At 43.0% G+C, this 25,271-nt stretch overlaps 1 protein-coding gene and 1 pseudogene across 7 annotated transcripts in view; one reads left to right on the forward strand and one right to left on the reverse strand.

Moving 5' to 3' along the window:
- Positions 1-25,271, reverse strand: part of Msh3 (mutS homolog 3) — a 143,127-nt gene that overhangs the window by 69,879 nt on the left and 47,977 nt on the right. For all 7 annotated transcript variants that reach the window (NM_001311120.1, NM_010829.2, XM_006517543.2 and 4 more), the window contains 3 exons: positions 18,518-18,602; positions 17,397-17,506; positions 4,121-4,253 (listed from right to left, as the gene is read on the reverse strand). In NM_001311120.1, the coding sequence (NP_001298049.1) occupies positions 4,121-4,253; positions 17,397-17,506; positions 18,518-18,602 (328 nt within the window). The remainder of the gene's footprint in view (positions 1-4,120; positions 4,254-17,396; positions 17,507-18,517; positions 18,603-25,271) is intronic.
- Positions 24,333-24,581, forward strand: Gm20379 (annotated as a pseudogene).

Below are 25,271 nucleotides of genomic sequence, written 5' to 3' on the forward strand. Positions count from 1 at the left end.
ACTTGAAAGTGGAGGCAGATTGTTAATGAAAACCCAACTGAGGGAAAACTGGAACTGAAAAATGAAGGCACTCTTATAGGAACCTCAGAGGAAGCCTTACCAATAGAATACAGGAGAAAGAAGAGAGTCTCAGGCATGAAGACAAGGTAGAAATGGATTCCATGGTCAAAGAAACTTTAAGTTAAAAACCATCCAGGCACAAAACATCCAGTAATTCTGGGGCAGTGTGAATAAAAAGAAAAACAAAATCTGTAAATCTTAGGAATAGAAGAAGGAGAAGAAACCCAGCTCAAAGACACAGAAAACATTTTCAACAAAATCATAGAAGAAAATTTCTCCAGCATAATGATGCCGATCAAGGCATAAGAAGCAGACAGAACAACAAGTAGACTAGAGCAGAAAATAAAGCCCTCTTAACATACAATAACCAAAAATAGTAAGCATATAGAACAAAGAGATAATATTAAAAGATTCAAGGTTAAAAGACTGTCTTAGTCAGGGTTTCTATTCCTGCACAAACATCATGACCAAGAAGCAAGTTGGGGAGGAAAGGGTTTATTTAACTTACACTTCCATACTGCTTTTCACCACCAAAGGAAGTCAGGATTGGTACTCAAGCAGGTCAGGGAGCAGGAGCTGATGCAGAGGCCATGGAGGGATGTTACTTACTGGCTTGCTTCCCCTAGCTTGCTCAGCCTGCTCTCTTATAGAACCCAAGACTACCAGCCCAGAGATGGTCCCACCCACAAGGGGCCTTTCCCCCTTGATCACTAACTGAGAAAATGCCTTACAGCTGGACCTCATGGAGGCATCTTCCCAACTGAAGCTCCTTTCTCTGTGATAACTCCAGCCTATGTCAAGTTGACACCCAAAACCAGCCAGTACAATTGACCCCTTGTCAACTTGACACACAAACACAACACTAGTACGCCTCAACTCTTAGTTCTTATTCATCCCCAAGATCTAAACAACTTTAAAAGTCCCAGTCTTTACATATTAAAAGTTCAATCCTTTTAAAACTATCCTAAGTCTTTTTACAATTAAAAGTCTCTTAACTGTGGGATCCACTAAAATATTTTCTTCCTTCAAGAGGGAAAAATATCAGGGCACAGTCACAATCAAAAGCAAAAATTAAACTCCAACTGTCCAGTGTCTGGGATCCAACTCACGCTCTTCTGGGCTCCTCCAAGGGCTTGGGTCACTTCTCCAGTCCTGTCCTTTGTAACACACAGCTTTCATTCTAGGCTCCAGCTGCCTGTTCTCCACTGCTGCTGCTGTTCTTGGTGGTCATCTAATGGTACTGGCATCTCCAAAACGCTGCTGTCTTCCACTGTAACTAGGCTTCACCAATAGCCTCTCATAGCTCTCTTTATGGTGCCAAGCCTCAACTCCTTTGCATGACCCCTTCAGTCCTGGGTCATCAATTGCAACTTAGGCTGCACCTTCACCAATGGCCTTCCATGGCCCTCACAGTGCCGAGCCTCAGCTGCTCTGCGTTACGCCTTCATGTCTTCAAAACCAGTACCACCTGGGTAACTCTTAGACATTACCAAGTCCAGCCACAGCACAAGGTACAACCTTGGCTACCTCTGGAATACAGCCTCTGTGCTCTCAGAAAACACTTCCCAGAAGATGTCAAATCAATGATGCTGGTCTCTTCTTAATCACCTCTAATTTCTTAGCTCCAGCTAACCAGCATCAATAGTCCCAGTAATGCAAAGTTTTTGCTTTAGTAGTTCTGGTATCTTGTTAATCACAATTGATTCTTTAGCCCCAGCTAACCAGAACCACAGAATCTTCACAATCAAACTAGCAATGGCCCTTAAAAAAGTCTTTAATCTTCCCTCTGAAATTTCACAAGCCAGGCCTCCATCTTCTGCACTGTTCTTAACATTGTCTTCCAAGCTCCTACACAACATTCGACAGAGCTCTTAACACCAAATGGATCTTCTGGCCCAAAGTTCCAAGGTCCTTCCACAGTCCTTCCCAAAACATGGTCAGGCTGTCACAGGAATACCCCAGTATGCTGGTACCAATTTGTCTTAGTCAGGGTTTCTATTCCTGCACAAACATCATGACCAAGAAACAAGTTGGGGAGGAGTTTATTCAGCTTACATTTCCACATTGCTGTTCATCACTGAAAGAAGTCAGGACTGGAACTCAAACAGGTCAGGGAGCAGGAGCTGATGCAGAGGCCATGGAAGGATGTTACTTACTGGCTTGCTTCCCCTGGCTTGCTCAGCCTGCTCTCCTTTAGAACCCAAGACTACCAGCCCAGAGATGGTCCCACCCACAAGGGGCCTTTCTCCCCTTGATCACTAATTAAGAAAATGCCTTACAGCTGGACCTCATGGAGGCATCTTCCCAACTGAAGCTCCTTTCTCTGTGATAACTCCAGCCTGTGTCAAGTTGACACAAAACCAGCCAGTACAAAACGTAACACCTGACTTCTCAATGGAGCCTCTAGAGCAGAAGGGCCTGGATACATGGTCTGAAAACTCTGAGGTATCACAGACGCCAGCCCTGACTGCTATAGGGTGGGGCATTGGGCTACGTACAGACAGGCTGGTCTCCAGTTGAGCTGAGGTCTGAACCCCGAAGGGTGATAATTCACCTTCATGACATGGTAGGCATTCCCTCATGCTCCTGGAACTCTGGCCCCTGCCTAAGTTACCGCCCCCCACAGGAGAAGCATGGCTAGAAGTCACATAGGCAATGGCCCAAACTTCTGACCTTCATACTAAACTCCTCCCTAGTTACCTAGCAACAATAAGATAAGACAGAATATTTTAAAAAGGGTTGTTCAGCCCCTGCTTGCTCTCTTACTCCTCACCCTCACCCTCTCTCCTCTCTCTTTGTCTTCTCCTCTCCTCTCTCCCTCTTACTCCTTCTTTCTGTCTAGTCTGCCCCGTCTCTCTTCTACCTTCTCTCCTTCTCCCTGCCTTTCTATAATAAAGCTCTAAAACCATAGAGAGTCTCTGCTCATCAAGATCTGCTGTGCTCACTCTCGCAGGTGTTGGGAAGCTCTCTTCCCTCATCCCTCTCTCCCATAACCCCGGTGGCTTTAGCAAAGTAGCCCAGGGCTCCCAGGTAGGGCTGCCCCTTTCCACCCCACGAAGAGTGGGTCAGAAGCTTAGATGCCTACCCGGGGATGAGTGGAAGGTAGATAGCAGCCCTCCCATGCCTGACTGACCAGAGCATAGGTGGAACTCTGGCGGGGTGTGGGTCTTCCCCTTCCCCAGGGCCACCCTTTTTTAGTTTCCGACACTATAGCTTCCAAAAATTTCAATTACAATAGATGGAGAAGACAGATATTCCATGATAAAACCAAATTTAAGCAGTATCTTAAACCAGGTCCTACAGAAGATACTGGAAGGTAAACTTCAAATGAAGAGGCTAACCACATCCAAGAAAACACAAGGAATGAATACTATAAAACCAGCAAAAATGAAAGGGTGGGCTGCTGCCACACACAACACAGAGGGTGGGCTGCCCTACACACATCACTGAAGGTAGGACGCCCGCCCCCCCCCCAACATAGAGGGTGGGATGCCCACACACACAACTCAGCAACAGGCGCCAACACTGCTCACTGATAACTCTCAACATGGATGGTCTCAATTCTGGCAACAAAAAATAAATAAACTAACAGAAAGGATTCAAACACAGGATTTATCCTGCTGCTGTATCCAAGAAACACATGTTAGCATCAAGGATGGACACCATCTTAGGGTAAAGGATGGAAAAGGATTTTCCCTTTGTTTAGGGCAAAGATTATTTTAAAAAATTAAAAAATTAAGGCTTCTCTTTTTCAAAGTTGCAGATCAAAGTAAGTTTCTCATTTTGACAATGGTCTGAACTTGGATGACATAACACAGCATCTTGCATTTTAATAGAAGTACTTCTGTGTTGCTGTAGTCTCAAGAAGTGAGAAAACTTTTTGTGACTATAAATACTGGAATACAAACAACTTAAATTGTACAATTAAAATGTCTGCAGCTACAGTTGTTTTCTTGTGCTACTTATAAGCTCTAGTGAGATGCACGTGGTTTTCCATCAGGACCTCCAGTTGTTATCTAAGGGACACTGAGTCTCAGGAGGCTTGATTTTCACCACTTACCTTCTTGTGATAAATGCTACATAGTCCTCTCTCGACATCCGGTAACTTACGAAGAAGGTTTTCTATCTGCTCAAACACACTGGATTCTGAGTGGAGAACATCAGATACTGCATCAAGTCGGGCATTTATTTCCCTGTGAGAACAGAATAACAGCAATGTGCGATGTTAGGAATTCAGACTATAGACATTGCCAACTTTAATGTCAAGGACTATGCCACAGTCAGTTAAAGAGGCCTAGGAAGATGCTTTCATCCTATTCTTCCCTGCCTCCTCCTATCATGTGGCTTAATAACACACAGGTTCCATACAAGGAAGTCACAAACAAATTAGGATGAAGAACAGCTCATGAGGCAAATATACAGAGCACATTTCCCTGTCTCTGAGGGGGTCCGGTGTGCAGGTGTCAGACAGAGCACTAAACCCTGCAAAGAGATAAGACTGAAAACCCAGTGCAGATCGACTTTGTCAATCTGGATCAGACTTTAGGGAGTCTAATGCTAGAATGGTCTTTGCCAGCATATTTAAAACCCAGAACAATTTGGGACAAAGTTTCAAGGGAACAATCAGTCTGATCAGTTCAATTCCAGGTACACAATAGAGCTGAAGGCATGATTATAGATGAACTCTTTGACAAAGTACATGTAACCATGAGGGTGGGCTTTATAGCTAAAGAGGCCTAGAATCTAGTGTGGTATCTGACTAATAGCATAGAGGTCAGCAGGCCATGAAATACAAGTGGCATCTTCCCTAAGGATGGGTAATGGCCTAGGGAGGGAAGAGTCTCCCCAGATACCTAAAAGGTTACCATTTTGCTAACAAAAATCAACTCTCTGCTTTCTGGATGGAATGCAAATATTTGGTTTCATCTCTTCCACTGGGGAGATAGCTCTGTGTCCTCTTAACATTCCTGGTCCTCTTGATACTTTTCTGTGAATGCAAAGACCCCTGTGCCCCCAGCAAGTCTCCTCTGAGATTTGCCATGTCCCTGTACTCAAGTTCTACTCAGTGAACTGAGGACAGGAATGGTGGATATCACCTCTATGTCCTGGCTGATGAAAACGTCCTGTGCAACCTTCCACACTATCCTTCCCGCCTTTGCTCAAAGCACTGCTGTAAGCCACACGATGATGCCATCTACCTGGGCTCATGACTACAGGAGAACACACTTTACTTCCACATCTGCTACCAAATAAAGTTCTCAAGTAGTCAAACCATTAAGACTTGGGATGTGTTTGCTAAGATAACTTGGCTACCATGGCTCATAGGGCTACCTTGAGCAGTAAGATGAAGTGGTTATGGTAGAAGCACTGTTGAATGGAGCATCGTTGGTGGAAATAGAGCCTAATCAAAGATAGAGGAGTAACAATAGAAAGTGTGGAGACTGTGATGTCAGAAGACACAGGAAAACAGGGTTGTAGGACCTCATCAATGGTGACATACCCTGAGTGATTAAGTCACTTGGGAAGATATGTGAAGGCCTTGTCAACATAAAACGGAAACCTGAAGATTAAATGTATCCTCAGTGAATTGTAGCCCACCAACTCCCTATACAGGCACTATAGACTACTATGATACAAAAGACACTGGCGAGTGCACATGTCTGGTGCACACAGGCCCTTAGTACAATTTAAATGAATAAACCAATGGAGAAAAGAGTGAAAAACAGGGGCATCAAGCATTAAATAAGGTGAGGGTCTAGAAATAGATAGTTTGGCATTTAAGAACAGTTGCTGATCGTGCAGAAGGTCTGGGTTCTCTTTCCAGCACCGATATGCTGGTTCACAACCAGTCCTAACTTCTGTCCAGGCAGGGGTCTCTGTGTCCATCAAGGCCAGCAAAGTATTAATCCCCATGAAGCAAGTTCAGTTAACTACAACTCAACAGCCTCGAATCCACCCATAAAGCCATGCCTTTCTAAGGTGCAGTGACACTACACTAAACATCCCACAACTTAAGGATCACAGAATATCACAGGATGTTCAATAAACAGTTGTTTATTTCAATTCAACTTGCTTCCCACGGATACATATGAAATAAAGCAAACTGAGCTAAAAAAAAAAAAAAAAAAAAAAAAGACGAAAGCTGTTTTCCATAGGACTGTTGTGATAAAATAAATCAATGTTTTGCTTTAACATTTACCCAAAATGTTATAAAATACATATGAAGATCTACTTCAATAACTAATCCCTGCAAAAATGAAGGATGACACCAATTGGATCAGATGAGGTTGATGCTACAGATGGTCGAGGACAGACTTTTTAAAAGATACCATCTGTGAATGTATATGACACCCACACAGATAGCTACTATCTCAAAATTAAAGGTTTTTTTCAATATATAAAGATAATAGCAAATGACTCGAATAAAAACCTAAGTCAGCTTTATGAGTTCTAGCAGAAAAAAAAAAAATAGACACAGGACCATAAATTCCTTAAGAGATAGAAATATTATACTATGTTAGTTTCAACCTGAAAACCACAAAGCAAGCAGGTTTTGGTCTAGCCTGGTGTCGTCACAGGCCACAGCATAATGTGAATCATTTTGGTACTAACACAGACTTTTTCAGCTTAGAGCTTAAGAATTTGAGGAATCAGAGGAATGTGACCCAAGTCTTAGGTTCCACCATTTATTACTTAGCCTCACCTTGGTTTTTCCAGGTATAAAATGTGAATAGCAATGGGCCTAAACTTTAGTGTTCTTACAAGAACTCACAAATATAAGCTGGGCTTACAACACAATGCTATCATTAGTTCTGATCATTAGGTAACTGTCTCAGTCAGGGTTTCTATTCCTGCACAAACATCATGACCAAGAAGAATTTGGGGAGGAAAGGGTTTTATTCGGCTTACACTTCCATACTGCTGTTCATCACCAAAGGAAGTCAGGATTGGAACTCAAGCAGGTCAGAAAGCAGGAGCTGATGCAGAAGCCATGGAGGGATGTTCTTTACTGGCTTGCTTCCCCTGGCTTGCTCAGCTTGAGGCCAGCCTGGTCTACAAACTTAGTTCTAGGATAGCCAGGGCTATACAGAGAAACCCTGTCTTGAAAACCAAGCTGGGATGCATTTGGGTAGGGAGTAGGGTATAGATTATGAAAGAAATGGAAATAACTATAAACAGACCTTAAGAAATACCTACAAAGATGGTTATTTCTGGTAAAGTAAGTGAACAAGAAGAGCCGCACCTGGAATCTTCAGCACCAAGAAGCAGGTAGCAGTAATTTGAAGTGTTATACTGAGACTAGTGAGGAGTCGCATTGAGAAAACATGTTAGGACTAATTACAGATGCCTATGTGGGCAGGGAGACAGTAAAGGGGTGTGTGGTGTTGCTTAGCACAAATCTGTTAATACTAAGTAGCAATAGTTCCATTTTTAACTTCTGTATACAGATTAAAATGCCAATGACCAAAGAATGACTTCAAGGATTTAAAAATAAAACAATTCACGTAATTTGGAGGGTTTTTTTTTTTTTAATTGAAGGAGTTAAAAGGCCTTCTAAGAAATTAAAATAAAGCAGTAGGGGAGCCATGAGAATCATCCGATTAGCTCAGTCAGTGAAAGGTTGGGTAAGCCTGACAAACAACAGGAAGCAGCACTGTCAAAAGGATGAGAAATGATAATGATGTCTGAGCTTTCTGCACTGTCGCTGTGATAAAATACCCTGGCAAAGCAATGCAGGGGGAAAACTTATTAGGCACACAATTCCAGGTGACAGTCCAGCAGTGTAGGGAAATCAGGTGGCAGGAACTTGAAGCAGCTGGTCACATCTGTAGTCAAGCACTGATAGAGAATATACTTCTGCCCAGCTCTCTTTCTCCAATCCTTTAACATTCAGACCCAAACCTAGGGAATGGCTCACCCACAGTGGCTGGGTCCTCCCACTCTCCAAGATACTACCCTACATACATAGACTCCTTCACTGAGATCACCTTTTCCCAGATTAATTATGTCAGGTTGGCAACTAAAACTAACCACAACAGATATTATCCCAAGATGATCCACATTAGTGCTCCATTGGTCGTTCAATATTATACACCCGAAACCAAGGAAAGAAGGTGCCGGAACCATTTCATTGCAGATGCCAAAGAACAATGGACATGGGGTCCCGTAAATGGCTGATTACTCACTATCAACCATGGGCCAAAGAAGCCTTTGTTGAGGCCACTGGACTCCTTCACACTTGGAGATGAGCTGGTTGATAATGTTAGTATCACTAATAGTTCAGCCAACAGAGCTGCTCCTACTGATGCCGTTGGAACTTCCTGGTTACTTTTCATGAGGATATCTCTGCAATTTAAACATGCGAGCACTTGAGGAAGACATAAGGTGCACACAGACTCATGTCTAGTAGGTTTAGTTTTGCTGTCATCGCTTGGTTTTCATAAAAAGGTTTGCTTTAAAGGTGGATGATCAAAACTAGCCAACCAACTTCAGATGCTAATGCACTGGTCAGATGGTGTGGCTGAGTGGTTAAGAGCTTGCTTCCTTCTCAGGACCTGGGCTTGACTCCCAGCATCCCTATGACTCACAACCATGTGTAACTTCAGCTGAAGGTGGTCTGATGTTCTCCTCAAGGGCACCAGGTACTCACTGTTACACACACACAGACACACACACACACACTCTCTCTCTCTCTTCATATACAAAGTAAAATAAATGAATCTTTTTTAAAAGTAGCCTTCTACTAGAAACATAGAGTCCTTTTCTAAGACTGAAGTATTGCTGTACTGACCACATTCATTTACCTAATAGACAATTATAGAGTACGCAGAAAGCACCAATACAGCAGGTAGGAGGTGTCAGGGTAGAATTGTAAAGCGCATACTTTGCAAATCTTGTCCATATGAACTTACACCGTATTAGCAAAAACAAAAACCAAGAACCCGTTTTAAAAATCAGCAATGATATGATAAAATGGAATGATAAATGTGTTATGATCCAGGAACAGTGAAACACACAGAGATGCATCTAGTTTCAGGAGTCCATTTTGAAATAGAAATAGAATTATGACCACTGTTTTTAATCTCTCCCCCTACACCCCAACCTCTTCCCTCTGTCTCATTTGTGGTTGTTGATATGAACAGACGTCTTCAGGGGTCAGAGGGGACTTCTGGGACTTCAGCACTGTTCTAGATGAAGAGCTATAAAAGACTAGGGGAGATGCCCCAGGGATGTGGGAACCATGACAGGGGGCCAGAGCAGCACTGTGGCCTAAAAGCAACTGGAGCCACACAGCAGCTGTGACACTAAACTGAGAACCAAGACTGGTGGTCTGGTCAGGCTGAGGATCAGTTAGAAGCTGCTTCATAAAGCCAGCCAAGCAACAGAGAAGGGCTGAATGTGAGGAGGCTGCTATGGGAACAGAGAGGAGCAGACAGTTTCAATAAATAGCAGTAGCTATTATCGATTGTAAAACAGCAGTTCTCTCACATAGATGAGTTTTTGTTTCAAAGTCACAATTGAGGAAGTCCTCCTCCAGCACTCTGAGGATGGTCAGCCTGGGAAGCCCCACAAGGAAAAGCATAAGCGTGGAGAAAGATCCATCCAGAGGACCAGGAAACTGAAAACATCCACTCCTTCTCAGCAGTCTCCCTTGGTCCTCTGCTGCTGCTGCTGCAGTGAACGCTGCCTTTGATGCTGGGACATCACCGTTGGCCTGCATCTCCCCAGGCACTGAGCTGGGTAACCAAGGAGAGGAAGGACCCCATGTTCCTGGCCCTGTGAGGGGTTAATCCTCATGCCCTGGTGGGCAGACATGAGCTAAGACCCCCAATAGGTTCACTTTTGAAAAGTAGTTCAAAAGAGCAGTGAAGAGCAGTTGCCACACTTCCCGTTCACCTTCAAAGGTCAGAGGGCACAGGTGTGAAGGCAGTAGCAATCAGTCACAGCTCCCAGCATGCACCTGACACGTTCCTTTCCAGTGTGAGAATGAATAATCGCCCTGGGCTGAGTGAGCCCCATAAAAGTGCTGTTGGCATAGAGTGTGGGAAACCACAGAGAATTAATAAAGCCTCCTGGTGATGTTAAGTTTAAGTAGTTCTAGAGAGTTAAAAGTAACACTTCTGTTAATATAAATTTAATATTAAGTGAAAGGAAATATGTAATATTTCTATTACCTCGTCATTTAAGCCAGGGTAATAAACTAGAAACGGGGCATTAATAATCCAGACATACGGGTTTCCAAAATAAGAGCCATTTAATTATTCAACAGAATTAACTACCATGAAAATGTACTCTCTGCTGTATGAAAATCACAGGGAGATGTAGCCAAGGAGCTAATCCTAATGGTTCCCATTCCTTTCATTTTAATCGTTCATTTATGCAATCTGAGTACATCATAAAGTCAGCAGGCATGATCCTCATACCATTTTCTACAAAGTGCCTTGAACTCTAAAAGCACTCTTCTTTCTTTGTGTACCCTAAGGAGTCCATGTATCGGGACAGGAGTTGTATTGACTCCGAAGCTCCCTTCCCTGCACGTCGCTCTCCTTACTAGAGGACTGCACAGCTCCAAGCAGGACTAGATTCCTTGAGAGCAGGAGTAATACCATGTCACTGATACAGCACTACAAGTGCAAAATAACCATCCTATCCTAGTGAAGGAAAGCGTGAGGGGTGCTGTGTTCCACCCCCAGGCCCTCGCTACGTCACGGGGAATAAAGGATACAGAGTCACACTTGCTTCATCTTTTGGTTAAAAAAAAAAAAAAGCGACTTTAGGACACAGAACACAGGAATAGCTGGAGTTATGCAATGTGACCTGGGCGAGTGGGAGCGGTGAAAGGAGGCTAAAAAATTAATGAGACCACCCAAAGATTTAAGTTACTGTTTGAATTGATAAGATAGTTGCACTATGAAGTGGAGACAGCAGCAGGGGCAGAAGCCATCGCTGGGTGTCTCAGTGGACTGCTGGGCACTCAGGACACACTTATCCCTCTCCCTCCCCTACAAACAAGCAGACAGGGCTCTGTGGACGGACACACGTGCTTCCTTCTTCCCCTCCCTCTGGCACTGTCCAGGGTGACCTAGGGACTCATACGGCATCCCAGAACATCTGTGACATCACACTTCTATCCCACTCTAAACCAGAAAGACCACATTGGTTTTTAAACTATGGAAAGACCTTGGGTTTTTAATGTAATGAACATATAAATACATTACTTTCACTGTTAGAACCACCGAATTTGGGAGGTCCTGTTAGTAGCTGGCTTCAATAACCAACATACTACCTTTAGTGATCAATGATGGCTTAACACGTATGTACACAACAAGAACATGACATTGAGCTTCCTAAATTCTCAGGACTTCCCCAGAACAGCTCATTAAATAAAGGAGCATTTTGACTGAGCAGTGGTGGCGCACGCCTTTGATCCCAGCACTTGGGAAGCAGAGGCAGGCAGATTTCTGAGTTCGAGGCCAGTCAGGGCTACACAGAGAAACCCTGTCTGGAAAAAACCAGAGAGAGAGAGAGAGAGAGAGAGTGAGTCAGAGAGAGAGTGAGTGAGTCAGACAGAGAGGGAGACAGAGAGAGAAACAGAGAGACAGAGAGAGACACAGAGAGAGAGAGAGACAGAGAGAGAGAGAGAGAATGCTGCCCACCTGTACAGGCAGCATTCACTGGGTAGTGCTGCTGCTGCTGCCGACTTGATATGGAATGACACACGATCATCATCTATTCCTCAGTAAGGTTCTCCTGATATCCCTACACAAAGAAAATGCAGGAAGCAGAAAATCCAGAATGACCTAGATAGATCCCACGTGGGAGGGCCGTCCTCAGAGCCTGCAAATGGGCCGATTACAACTATTGCTGTATGTGTCCAAGCAAGGAATTTGACAGAGTTCCCTCTACACAGATGGGCTTGGGTGTGAATCGTGCTTTCACCTGATTACTGATGGTGGCAAAGCATAGCAGCAGCACCATTTTTAATTTTTTGTAATTTTGTTTTGTTTTTGCAAAATAAATAATACATGGAAAGTTTTCATTTTTTCTTTCATAAAGAACACAAATGACCAAAAACCACTAGCATGGAGTATAAACCAGTACAGCCATTTTAGAAATGAATCTAGAGGTTTCTTTAAAAATTAGAACTAAAACTCCCATATGGATGGCCCAGCTGTAGTACAGTCTATCATACCACAGACAGCAGTACAGCCGTATGCACCGCTGCTACTCACAACAGTAAGGAAACACAAGCAGCCGTGATCAGACAGGAAATGCAGTTCACGCACACAAGAGTGTGATTTACCCAAAAAGGAAATGTGTAGGGAAATGGGTGAAATGGGGGAAAAAAAAGTACTGAAAAAGGCAGCCCAGTCTCAGGACAAAGACAACACGCTCTTTCTCACAGCAGATGTTGGCTTTACCTCTGTCTGTTTAATGTGGAGAACTGAATACCTGTGGAAACCAGGAAACTGGGGACTGTGGCACTTTAAGAAAGGGAGAGTGGAAAAATATAAATTAAAATAAAGTAGGAAGGAGAAAGTTGAAGAGCCGGGAAGTTTCCGCAGGTATTGTAGAGCTGCAGAAACAAGAGGAGCATGGAGAAGGGTTAACCCAAATGAAGGAGTACTAAAAGGTAATATAGGGAGAAAAAAATCTTGTAATCCAAATAGAAAAACTCAAAAGACAGACTAAAGGAAGTTAACATGCTGCGAGAAGCAGTGGGTTAAAAATTAAAGTTCCCAGTCCTAGTTGTGGTGTATTTCAATTGGAGCTAGTTAGAGGAAGGAGGCCAGCCCCCGCCCCAAAACATGGCCACTTGTCAGTACTCTTAATTATAGACCAGAATGAGAAAACAAACAAACAAACAAACAACAGACAACCTATTGCCGAGGGCACTGCATATGTTGGTTACAAGACAGAGAAAACCAAGCTGGATCTGAGGTGGAAACTAACGCCCTGTAAGAAGCATCCCAAGTACTGGAAGGCACCATGCAAGTTGCTGAGGGTAAGGGTAGAGGGCATGGATTGTCATATCGAGCTGTGAAGCCGACGAACCACAAAACCAAAGTGCCATACAATACGTGTCTACCTGTGCAATAGCGGCAAGACTGTTGTGAGGTAACCAGCTGCTGCTCTCAGTCGATTGGATCAAGTCCATAAGACCCATGCCTGGTATTATAAGTCCAGTTAATTATCTGTCTTAGAGTTTCTACTGCAGTGATAAACAGAGTGACCAAAAGCAACTTGGGAAGGACTTGTCCTTCGTGAAGGGGTTCAGACCAGGTTCTTATGTTAGGAACCAGAGGCAAGAACTCATGGAAAAGCCATGGAAGAGTGCTGCTTACTGGCTCGCTCCCCAGCTTGCTCGGCCTACATTTTTACAGCTCACCCTAGGGGACACAGCACTCACAGTGAACTAGGCTCTCCTACATGAATCACCTGCCTCACAGACTTGTCCACAGGCCAATCTTGTGAGGCTATTTTCTTAATTGAGTTACTCAACCTAAATAACTCTGCCTCATGTCAAGCTGACATAAAACTAGCCAGCACACAAACGCCTGGGGAGGATGCAGCACACGTTCCACAACACATCTGTTACTGACACAGGAGCACATGGGAAACACTGTGTAACCCATGTCCTCATTTCCATTTCTACCTTCCTGGAAGTGATCAGTGCTCTAATGCCAATAAACACCCTTTCTGTTTATGTTTCATACTTTTACAGTCCTATCTGAGCCTCTGAATCTAACAAGATATTACTATTATAAGACTTAAGTAAGTGATATCATTTCATCTTTTTTCAATTCATCCATGTGGATATATGTAGATTAGGTCACCCATTTTAACTGCTGGTACTAGAACAATGTATGACTAGACAATTTCCTTTTAGATCCCTACCAGTGAGTTGCTTCTGAGTTTTTACTACAGTAACTAGTACAGCTAGCTGTCTTCTGACCATGGCATTCAAACTAAGAAGCATACTGTCTTAGTAGGGTTTCTATTCCTGCACAAACATCATGACCAAGAAGCAGTTGGGAAGGAAAGGGTTTATTCAGCTTACACTTCCATACTGCTGTTCATCACCAAAGGAAGTCAGGACTGGAACTCAAGCAGGTCAGAGAGCAGGAGCTGATGCAGAAGCCATGGAGGGATGTTCTTTATTGGCTTGCTTCCCCTGGCTTGCTCAGCCTGCTCTCTTATAGAACCAAGACTACCAGTCCAGAGATGTTACCACCCACAAGGGGACCTCCCCCTTGATCACTAATTGAGAAAATGCCTTAAAGCTGGAACTCATGGAGGCATTTCCTCAACTGAAGCTCTTTTCTCTGATAACTCCAGCCTGTGTCAAGCTGACACAAAACTACCCAGTACACATACTAATCCATTGTAAATAGTATTTCATATGATCATTGTAATTTTTATTTTACAGGGGAAGAAATGAGTCATAGACAAGGTAACAACATATCCAAAATGACAAAACTAAATAAGGAAATCAGGACTTCAGCTTTAAGTCTCATTAACTGTGCTTTTAAGCATTCACCTACATGCTTGGCTAGATGCCTTGGATAAGTAGCCAGGCTCCATTTTCTTTATCTATTAAAAAGAAGGATCAACTTACTCTGGATGCACACCAGCACAACACCACTAGACCATGAAGGCAGTGATCTAGGAAATGCAGCCAGAAGCCAAGAGAAGCAAAAGGTGCCAGCAAACTGCCAGAAGCTGGGAAAGAAGCATAGACCTCAAAGAACCAGCTCACCGTACAGAAACCTTCATCATCGTCATGGTTAAAATCATCAAGTCCATGGTACGGTGTCAGAGAAGCCCAATCAAACTTACAGACCATCCATACCACCTGTGGCATTTGGAATAGGAAAGGTCCCCACGGACTGGTGTGTTTGAATGCTTGGCACTATTAGGAGGCATGGCCTTGCTGGAGGAGGTGTGGCCTTGTTGAAGAGGTGTGGCACTCTGGGACTGAGCTTTGAGGTCTCAGAATCTCAAGTCTGGCTACTGTGTTACTTTCAATTCTGCTGCCTATGGACCAAGATGTAGACCTCTTAGCTCCTTCTCCAGCACCATGTCTGCCATCATGTTTCCTGCCATGACAATAATGGACTAAACCTCTGAAACTGTAAGCCAGCCCGACGTAAATATTTTCCAGTATAAGAGTTGTCATAGTCATGGTGTCTCTTCAACACAATAAAATCCTAAAACATCTCCAGCTGTGGAGTTCAGGTCCTATAAGCTTAACCTCAAATAGGTCCCAAATATTGCTGAAAAAGAAAGAACCCGCCTGTACTGAGAGGCCGAGGAGTAAGAGCTCTCACACACTGTTTAAAGCACACAGAGCTCTATTTGACCAGCCTGACTTTTTGCATAGTTCTGAGAGTTGGAACTTCTCCCATGATGTCAACAGAGATTTGACAAGAATGCAAAATGCTGCCACACTGAGTTAAGGACAATATTTTCATTCTTGGCTAAACACATATTCTAATAAAAGGGAAAACAGTTTCTTTGGGCAAATTTTGTAAAGCTAAAGCCAAGAACAATATAAAGGAAAGCTGCCTTTCCCAAGGTTTCTCTAAAATCCATTTTCCTAGAAAGGCAAGGTCCCCTTGCAGGGCAGGGCTTTACTTTCACATCTTACTCCGCTGAGCTTTTTTTGTTGTTGTTGTTGTTGCTGTTGTTGTTTTGAGATAGGGTTTCTCTGTGTAGCCCTGGCTGTTCTGGATCTCACTCTGTAGACCAGGCTGGCCTCAAACTCAGAAATCCACCTGCCTCTGCCTCCCAAGTGCTGGGATTAAAGGTGTGCGCCACCACGCCCAGCTTTCACATCTTACTCGGCATCCTAAAATTTTTAAATGGAATCATCTAGTCATAAAACAGACAAAGATTCTATATGCTATCAAAAGCTAAGAAAAGGAATATAATTTATATTATATATTAATACATAGTATGCAATATGCTATCTATTTGAATGAGAAAAACCTTGCTAAAACTGTAACGTTTTAAGCTGAGACCTAAAGTATTGTCAGTTAACTTTGTAGAAATTGAAGGAAAAAGGAAGAACATTCCAGCTAAACAAACCACCAAGTACCAAGATCACGAGATGTGGGACAGCTTCTCCACATCCAAGCACTACGGGCAGACACATGATGAGGAATAGATGAGAGCAGGCAGATGAAACAGCCATGAAAGGCCAAAACTTCTGATTTTATTGAAACATAATAGAAACTGTCTCAGGGATAAGGGTATGGCTCAGTGGAAGAGAAGTTCAGAAATTACCTAATATTTCACAAGTACCTGGGTTTGACCAACCCCAACAGTGAAAAAAAAAAAAATCACTATTTCATTGAAGAAATTTTTCGTCCCTAATTTGCTTTATATAGGTCTGGTATATCATCAGCCTATAGGTTACAGGAGAAGCCATGACCACAGATAAGTTCCTGAGTCAGAGAGGAGAACCCTGGGGTATTTCAAATTTTGAAGTACAAGCAGAGGGGGGCACTCACAAAGGAAATACTCATTAACTTATACCATTTTTCAATCTTTTAGATTTATTTTCAGTATATGGGTATTTAACCTGAATGTATGTATATATCCCTGCAAGCCAAGTACACATGACAGCAAGCCTGGTACACATGGGGACCAGAAAAAGTTGTGAGTGGTTGTAAGCCACCATGTGGGATGCTGGGAATTGAACTTGTGTCCTCTACAAGATCAACGAGTGCTTTCGACCTCTGAGCCCTTGTTTAATGCTTTAATCTTTCTAGCTCTTATTAATGTTTTAACACACAGTCTGCTACTAAATCTTGAATGTGCTTTTTGGCAGTACCGAAGCAAGTGGCCAAATCATCAAGTAGAACAATCCAAAGATGGAGTCTTAAAAGGGAATGCGATATAAATTATGTGATTTTCAAAAAGCACTGGAACCCATGCCTGCTAACATGCTCCATCTATAAGAAGCTAGAGAACCACACTGAACAGTCTTCTTGCTTAAACTCAGCAGACCTGATAAAGCTACAAGGGGAACCTTTTATAGGAAACAATGTGACAATATCATTAAACATAAATCCCATCTCAAAAACTGAAGTGAGCCCACTGAGCACCATGACCCCAACAATGCCCACAGACTCCCATCAAGTTTTGATCCTGACTGGTGTGGGGGATGGGGCTGGCTCTGTAGCTAGTAGACAGCTTCAATTGTTCCAACTGAAGACTGTGATCTAATTAGCCATGGCAACATTAGTTTTAAAGAAGCGAATATACTTTTAATTTTACAATTTTATATCCCCCAGTTTAAACACATACACACAAAGAATTCCTTTTACCTTAATTTAAGCAGTGGCTGGGTAACCCAATTCTTTAACTTCCTTCTCCCAAATGAAGTTTTAGTGTGGTCTAAAACCCAAAGCAAGCTTCCTTTGGTCTTCATATCAGTCTGGAAAAAATCAGATAACAAGTTTTATCACTGAGACGATTCTATAGTACAGTGCAGGGCAGTACTGCATCTGTTGCTGTTTAGGTGTTCTACTTCATCCACCTATCCTAACTTTTTCCAGTGTTAGTGCCAGGCAGCTGTTCCACCACTGAGCTCCATCTCACGCCTGATTTAAACAATACACATGCCCAAATAACGTGTTTCTCCTAAGAGCTGCTTATCTACCCTGGGAAAAAGAAAATATATACCCATGCACACAGATAAAATATCAAAATATTCAATGTATACAAAAAAGACTTCATAGTTTTGGTTAACTGTGAATAAACTATCCTGAAGCCCCTGTTTAAAGAAAGGCCCCTGGTAACCTTCAAGGTAAGCAGAGGACATTAGCTCTCAGCTTCTGTCTCTATCAGAACTCACACCCTGATTTGGAAGGGGCGTTGACACACAGCTTAATTATAGGTGACCTTTGCCTTAGGACCTGGATTTGAGAACTGCCCCTAGTAGGCCTGCCTGAGATGGAGCAGGAACAGTGTAGGAAAAACACTTACCAACCACATGAAGACAATCACTTCTCATTAAGTTTGAAAGAGCACATGTTCTAAGAAATATATATGGAAACAACAGCATGCTATGTCCTTTAGGTTTTTGTTTTTTGTTTTGTTTTTTTAAAGCTGCCAGGCAGTGGTGGCGCACGCCTTTAATCCCAGCACTCGGGAGACAGAGGCAAGTGGATCTCTCTTTATTCACGGCCAGGTCTACAGAGAAAGTTCCAAGACTACCAGGGTTACACAGAGAAATCCTCTCTCAAACAATCAAAACCAACCAAACATCTAAGCAAACAAGCCAGTAGCTCTATAGTCCGTCCACCCCGAGTAGGGCCACCGTCATCAGTGTCACATGGTGACAAACGGGCAGTACACCTGAGGGCAGCCTGCTGCCTCACTCCAGCTCCCTTTTATTTGCTCACTGCACATCATTTGTATCAGCTAGCCCTTGTCTCAGCCTGACCTGATTCTGAAGGATCTCCAGATTCCTTAGCGTGGTCCCATTAATTCTCATGAATTCCATTCCACTTGACAGCTGTTTAAAACTCCTGAAAAAGGTGAAATTCAATAAACGCACAGGTGAGCACATCTATTTTAAAAAATTAGAGCCGAGAAACAATCCAATAGTACTATGACAGAAATTAGGATTTTGACAGGAAATCAGCTGGAACCAGGAACGGTGGCAGGATGCGGTCATCTGCTGCCTGTGACACCAAGGGCAAGAACTCAGAAGGGAAAGGAAGCCGGACAACATTCCAAGCTGTTCACATCTCCAAGAACAGAACCAGACAGATTTTTATCACTGGCAGAGGACACGGTGCTATCTTCAAGCAAAACTGTGCAACGAGCTATGAAAATCTGTCAGCACACTTAAGGCCTCCCTCCCGTATCTGTGAGCACGCTTAAGGCCTCCCTCCCGTATCTGTCAGCACACTTAAGACCTCCCTCCCGTATCTGTGAGCACACTTAAGGCCTCCCTCCCGTATCTGTGAGCACGCTTAAGGCCTCCCTCCCGTATCTGTGAGCACACTTAAGGCCTCCCTCCCGTACCTTCTAGCATGGGCTCATCTTGGTAAAGATGTAAATATCTTTTACCCAACATTCCAACGTGTGCAACAGATGTAACTTACTCTATAATTAACAATATACATTAACGTGGCCAAGGTTTAGTGAGTGTAGAACAGAAAGTAACAAAAGTGATTTCTTTAAACACAGTTGGGATTCATACACTCCTTGTGTTCCTGAAACTCCCAGAAAATTTTACTAATTTGAAATTATCCTTAATAATTAATTTGAACATACATGTACAATTCTAAGGAAGTATTAATCAACGAGTTACTAGTTTCCCTTATCAGCTAAGCCAGCAGCATTAGATAGAATTGGTGAATTGCCTGCTTGCTTTGTTTTTTGTACCAATCTCAACCTGGACTAAAATGTGTAATCCTTGTGCCTCTGCCACCCAAGAACTGTGATTAAAAACACATGCCACCAAGCCCCACTACTAATAGTTTACTATAAAGGGAGAAAAGTAACTCGGGGTCATTTGTGTTCAAACCACATCCTAGCAGCACTTCCAGATGGGGACATCTACATAAAACTCCAGTTTCCCAAGCCATGGATAGAAACAAGCCCTCACCCAGAAATATAGAGAACGTACAATCAGTACCCAAGGCAGTGGGGCTCTTGAAGGGACCTCTTTGCTTCTAGAAGACTCCCCCAACCAAGGCCAACAACAGATTTATTCTGCCTTTCGTACGGTGATAACTAATTAACAATCAGAGGGTGACAACCTTACAAGCTGACAGCACACGTGTGTAGCCTTTCTGTCCTCTTCATAGCTGTTAATTTTCTTGAGATACAGTAATCTGGATTGCAACTGCATCATCTTTAGTGGATCTAAGCTCCTTGAAGGCAAGGATTCTGAGCTCAAGCACCACACTCATCTTTTCACATGAAGGTGTGACCTTCTCACATAGTGTGCAGCAAACCACAGATGGTTAATGAATGGCCACCACCTTCCTAAGTGGGAGTGGCTTTACGTTTAATTCAGAAGGTCCTAAAAGTACCTATGAAGCACCAAGCACGGCTATGAAGTGCAAAGCCTCATTTAGAGTAAGAGTCCATTATGTAGTGTCTGACTGCATAGCTAACAGGTGTTCACACGGATTCATAGTCAAAGGTCAAAGTCAGCGGGGCTAGCAACCTGGATTCTGAGTTGGTAACTAAGCAGCTACTTGTTTGTTTGGAAATGGAGCCTGATGATTCCTGTTCCTGACAGATTTAACTGGTTACATCCTGGAAATGACCAGTTAACATATGCCTGAATCAAACACAAATCCAAAATATGTGCTCAGCTACTACTTTAGTCCTGTGCAGTGCTATAACAGAATAGATCAGGCTTGGCAACCTATAAACAAGAGAAATTTACTGCTCACAGTTCTGGGGCCTGGAAGCTAACAATCAAAGATCCAACAGATCTAGAGTCTGCAAGGGCCTGTTCCTCATAGATAGTGCCATTAGTGGGTCCATGAGCCTTTTACAAAGGCAATAAATGGCCTCATCACCTCCTGAGAGTCTTGCCTGTCAATAGCATCACAGTGATGAGGGAGAAACTGGTAACCGGCATCTGAGGTTACGATTATATAGCTGGCATGAGAAAGACTATGAAAGAAGCGTCACTCAACACAAAGTGCAGGAAATAATTTTGTACTCTCTCTAGAGTGAAAATGTGTTTATGATTCAGAAATATTCCTTAGCTACCTAAACCCTCACAAGAATAGTATAATAGTCCCATGAGCCCAAACTCTACTCCCAGAGACATGACGCTTGAGGTTAGAGTGTAGAAGCAGCCTCTGATCCACCAGCTGGCCTGCCACTAATTAACAGTGAAATGCTGCTCTGCCATCTGACATACAAAGGAACTACTTAAGTAAAGTGTTGTCAGAAAATAAAAACAGTAAAGAACTGAGAACTTACAGAGCTTTCTGAGTACCGACCTGCCAAGAAGTATCTATGAAGAATTTGGTCTGGACCAAAACACTCCCTTGAACGTGGAATCAGAAAGGAGATCTAGAGATGTTATCTGCATATAATTCCTGGAGGCTTTTAATACCAACAACATGAAAAAAGAAACCAGGAGGTGAACCATCAGATTGGCTGTGTTAGCTCACAATCCCAGACCTTCACTGAGAAGGTCCTGTACCCTTCAGTCACAGGAACCCAAGCTTTTGGATGTGTTAAGTAAAAATGCAATTTTGTTTGTTTGTTTGGCCATGGGCTTTTTGTCACTGTTTTTCTTTATATCCTAATGGAACAAGAAATCTAAATTTCAAATTGGATGGAGTCAAGATGTTTCTTCAAGCTGAAACCTCCACTGAGTGAAATAAGATATGGACCAGTGGGCAATCCTCAACTAGACTGCGCCTGAAGCTCATAAATTCTTAGCAGCATCGAGGACTCACTGCACCTGGGAATTCCCCAAATGTGGGGTTGGTAAAAACTCTGGAATGGGGCTTGGACTCTTCCTTCCAAATACAAAACAAATTTCCTTCTTGTCACTGCTTGTTTCCATGGGGAATTCTCTACATTTCTAAAAGAAAGTTCTATCTGCTGGCATTCCCGGGTACTCAACTATATACAGTATTTGATCACTAGTCTAAAATATTCAAGGAGTTCTGAATTATTTATAGTCATGAAGATGCCAAAGTTTGTGTGCTTTGATATGAATCTCCAAAGCAATGCATAGCCAGAGCTCATGCAGAGCGAATCTGGACAGAAATCTTATGAGTCATGTGGGGAAAGACTTCATTAATATTTCAGCAACAAAAATACACAGGGTGTTCGTTGTTCTCAAGTTTTATTAGAGGAGAAAATAACCTTGACAGAGCTCGCTGAGGAAGTGTGAGGGGCTTTATTACTTTTACTCTACTTTCTGGAACAATAAAGGAGGCTGAGCTTTAGAGTAGTAGACGCATATCTGACCTGAGTGGTCGACAGCTGCAGGGAGCCTATTCAAATATTACTTTAAATTAGAAATGAAAATCAAAACACTCTCCCATGTGCCTGAGCAGAAGATCTCTGTGGGTTTTACAGTGAATCCATTCATTGGTTATCTAAGTTTGAGACAGGCAATCATGTGGGATTTTTATGTTACACAGTAGAATAACATCTCAGTTTCACTGTACTTTCACTCCTACTTGATTCATAATTACGTATAGACAACTAATGGGACATTCTCTAGAGGCCACCGATAAACCTGTTAACGAGTAGAATGAAGGCATACACCCAGCTCCAGAGACCCCTACCAGGGTCATGGGGGAACTCCACAGAGCAGAGGGGGAGGGGGGTGGCGGGACACCCATTCTCAGCTATACATCACAGACAGGGTGTTCCAAGAACTCCAATACAAAGTATCAAGAAAACAAACAACGCAACCAAAAAGGGTAGGTGTTATATGTAAACAAAGTTCTCAAAATAAGGGGGGGGCAAGAAATACCTTTTAGCCCCTCAGTGGCTGCTCACACCTTTCATCCCAGCACACAGGAGGCAGGGGCAGGAGGATCTCCAAGTTCCAGCTCAGCCTGGATTACTGATAAAGTGCTTAATGATCAGGGCAATACAAACTGAAACTACTTTGAGATTTCATCACGCCCCAATTAGAAGGGTAAGAATACAAAAACAAATGACAACAAGTGCTGGTGAGGAGGTGGGGAAATCCCATCTGCACTGCAGGTGGGTGTGCAGACTGCTACAGCCACTATGGAAATCCCTGTGGACTCCGACACCCACTGCAGTGAGTTTGTAGATCATTAGGGAGCTGATCCCAGTGGTACCGCCTCCCAGTCCCGGAACCTGGGATGCCTGTCCACTTTATTTGGGCGCTCTTTAATTCGTTTCATCGACGGTTCTCAGAATATAGACTTTACTTGCTGTTATGGTCATCCCTATTCTACTGGAAGTTCTAAGCAAATGAATCTTAACAAGAGCCACCAAATATGGAAACAGACACATTTTCAACAGTGACAAAGCCAATTCCTTCAGAATCGCATAGTTTAGTACTTCACTTAAATCTGTCACAACTGCATTGGACAGTTTTACAGTTATTGTGAGAAAACACCCATTTATGAGAGGGAAAGGTTGAGATTGGCTCACAGTTTCAGAGACATCAGCTCATAGTCACACAGGTCCATGACATTCGGCTCAGCACCCAGATGGTACAGCATAACCAGGAAGCAACGACAGAGACAGGACGGAGCCAGGAGCCCAGGATCCTCTTCTGAGCCTCTTGATCACTGACTCCACTGAGCCTCTGGGGCCACTCAGCATCCAAACTATAGTAATTACTATCTAGTGCCACACTCTCTGTTCACTACTATGCTGTCTTGATCAGAACAAAGCTACTTAAACTCTTAAAACAATTTTGTGACTTCAAAACTTGTATTACTTAATAAAACCCCATTTCATCTATGCTTATCAACAATTGCTAATACAGTGTATTTTCTCTGTACCATCTAAAACTGTTGAAAGGGTATAATGACTTTTCAGTGCATGCAGATCAAGGTCTCTGTGACACAGCAACGTCTATGAAAGCCTTTGCCAAACAATGCAAATTTCAATTTAATTTTTCTCTGAAAGCATACTTCGTGAAGAGAAAGTTTCCAAGTTCAGTGCTGTAAATGGATTTCATGCCCAAGGAAGTATCTGTTCTTCCTTGGGCAGCTGCTCTCTTTTTCCAAAGCCTAAGATATAGAGTCATACTTTCAGGATTACCTTCAGAGGGAAGCTACGTGCTCCCTAATGAGTACCTCGCTTGCAGTTCATATTTAGGCAAGACAGTAGCAGTTTGGTCACCATCTTTATGTATGAATCTTGGTTTCTAATGGCATTTAAGTCTTCTTTGAAATAAACAATGTCTCACCTTCTCTTTAACACTGTCTTTACTGTCTGCCTATAGAATGCTATTGGGGCATACACAAGGGAAGATCCACCGCTCTGCAGGTCTTTGCATCTTTTGTTTTTGTCTTTCAATCTTTGGAACCACTACAAAGGCAACAATTTGATGTATACTAGGTCCCTGACCTCCAGGTATGCACAGAGAAAATGCCACACTACCACCACAAATACACAAAGAAAAAGCTCAGTGGTACTCAGTGTAATCAAAAGATTCACGGAGCAGAGTGAAGAACCAGCGGGGAAGACCCCACACGCACACAGACCAAACCCGCGCCGCTGTATACCCTGTATACCCGTGTTCAGCGCCGACGTCCCCTGCCACCACCATGTCCAAAAGAAAGGCTAAAGGGGATGCTAAAGGAGACAAAACCAAGGTGAAGGACAAGCCACAGAGACCCGAAAGGTTGTCTGCTAAACCTGCTCCTCCAAAGCCAGAGCCCACACCTAAAAAGGCCCCCGAGAAGAAGGGAGAGAAGGTACCCAAGGGGAGGAAGGGGAAAGCCAACGCTGGGAAGGACGCAAATAATCCTGCAGAAAATGGAGATGCCAAAAGAGACCAGGCACAGAAAGCCTAAGGTGCTGGAGATGCCAAGTGACATGTGTGCATTTTTGATAACTGTGTACCTCTGGTGACTGTACAGTTTGAAATACTATTTTTTATCAAGTTTCATAAAAATGCATAATTTCATTTTACTTCTTTTTTTTTTTTTTTTTAGCTATATTGTTAGCACACAGAACACTTCATTACTGGGTGGAGGAAGGATCATGTGTCAGTAACAAAATCTCTCCCATGCTGGATTGAGGACAGAAAACCTCTTTCCCTGGTAATTTTGAAAGGCTCCTGTTGGCTCCCAGGAGAGACATCCTGGTCTCAACCAAGGTGGCCACCAAGGCACAAAATGCCTTGTGGTCTGGGAAATCTATAAATTCATTTTTATATCCTCTTCCCCCTGTACTATTAACATAAGACTTAATTCCCTTAAAAACCAGAGACCTGTTGGAACCTGGCCCCCAAAATTGGTTTCCCGGTCCATTGAGCGATGTGGACTTTGCAGTGACTTCATCCAGTGTTCTCAGAAGAGCACTGGTTCCTTTTATAAAAGATTGTGGAACTTCAGATTGATAATTCTGCCATGCTTGTTTTCCGAAAGTCAGGGTCGGCTTGTGAAAAGTTGTTAGACAACATCCTTAATGTGAGATGTCAACCCTCACTCTAAGCTACTTCCCCCTTTTCAAAGCACTGAATGAAGACTTCATTGGGTTTT

The sequence above is a fragment of the Mus musculus genome, chromosome 13 (assembly GCF_000001635.26).
Source record: "Mus musculus strain C57BL/6J chromosome 13, GRCm38.p6 C57BL/6J".
Classification (NCBI taxonomy): Eukaryota; Metazoa; Chordata; class Mammalia; order Rodentia; family Muridae; genus Mus; species Mus musculus.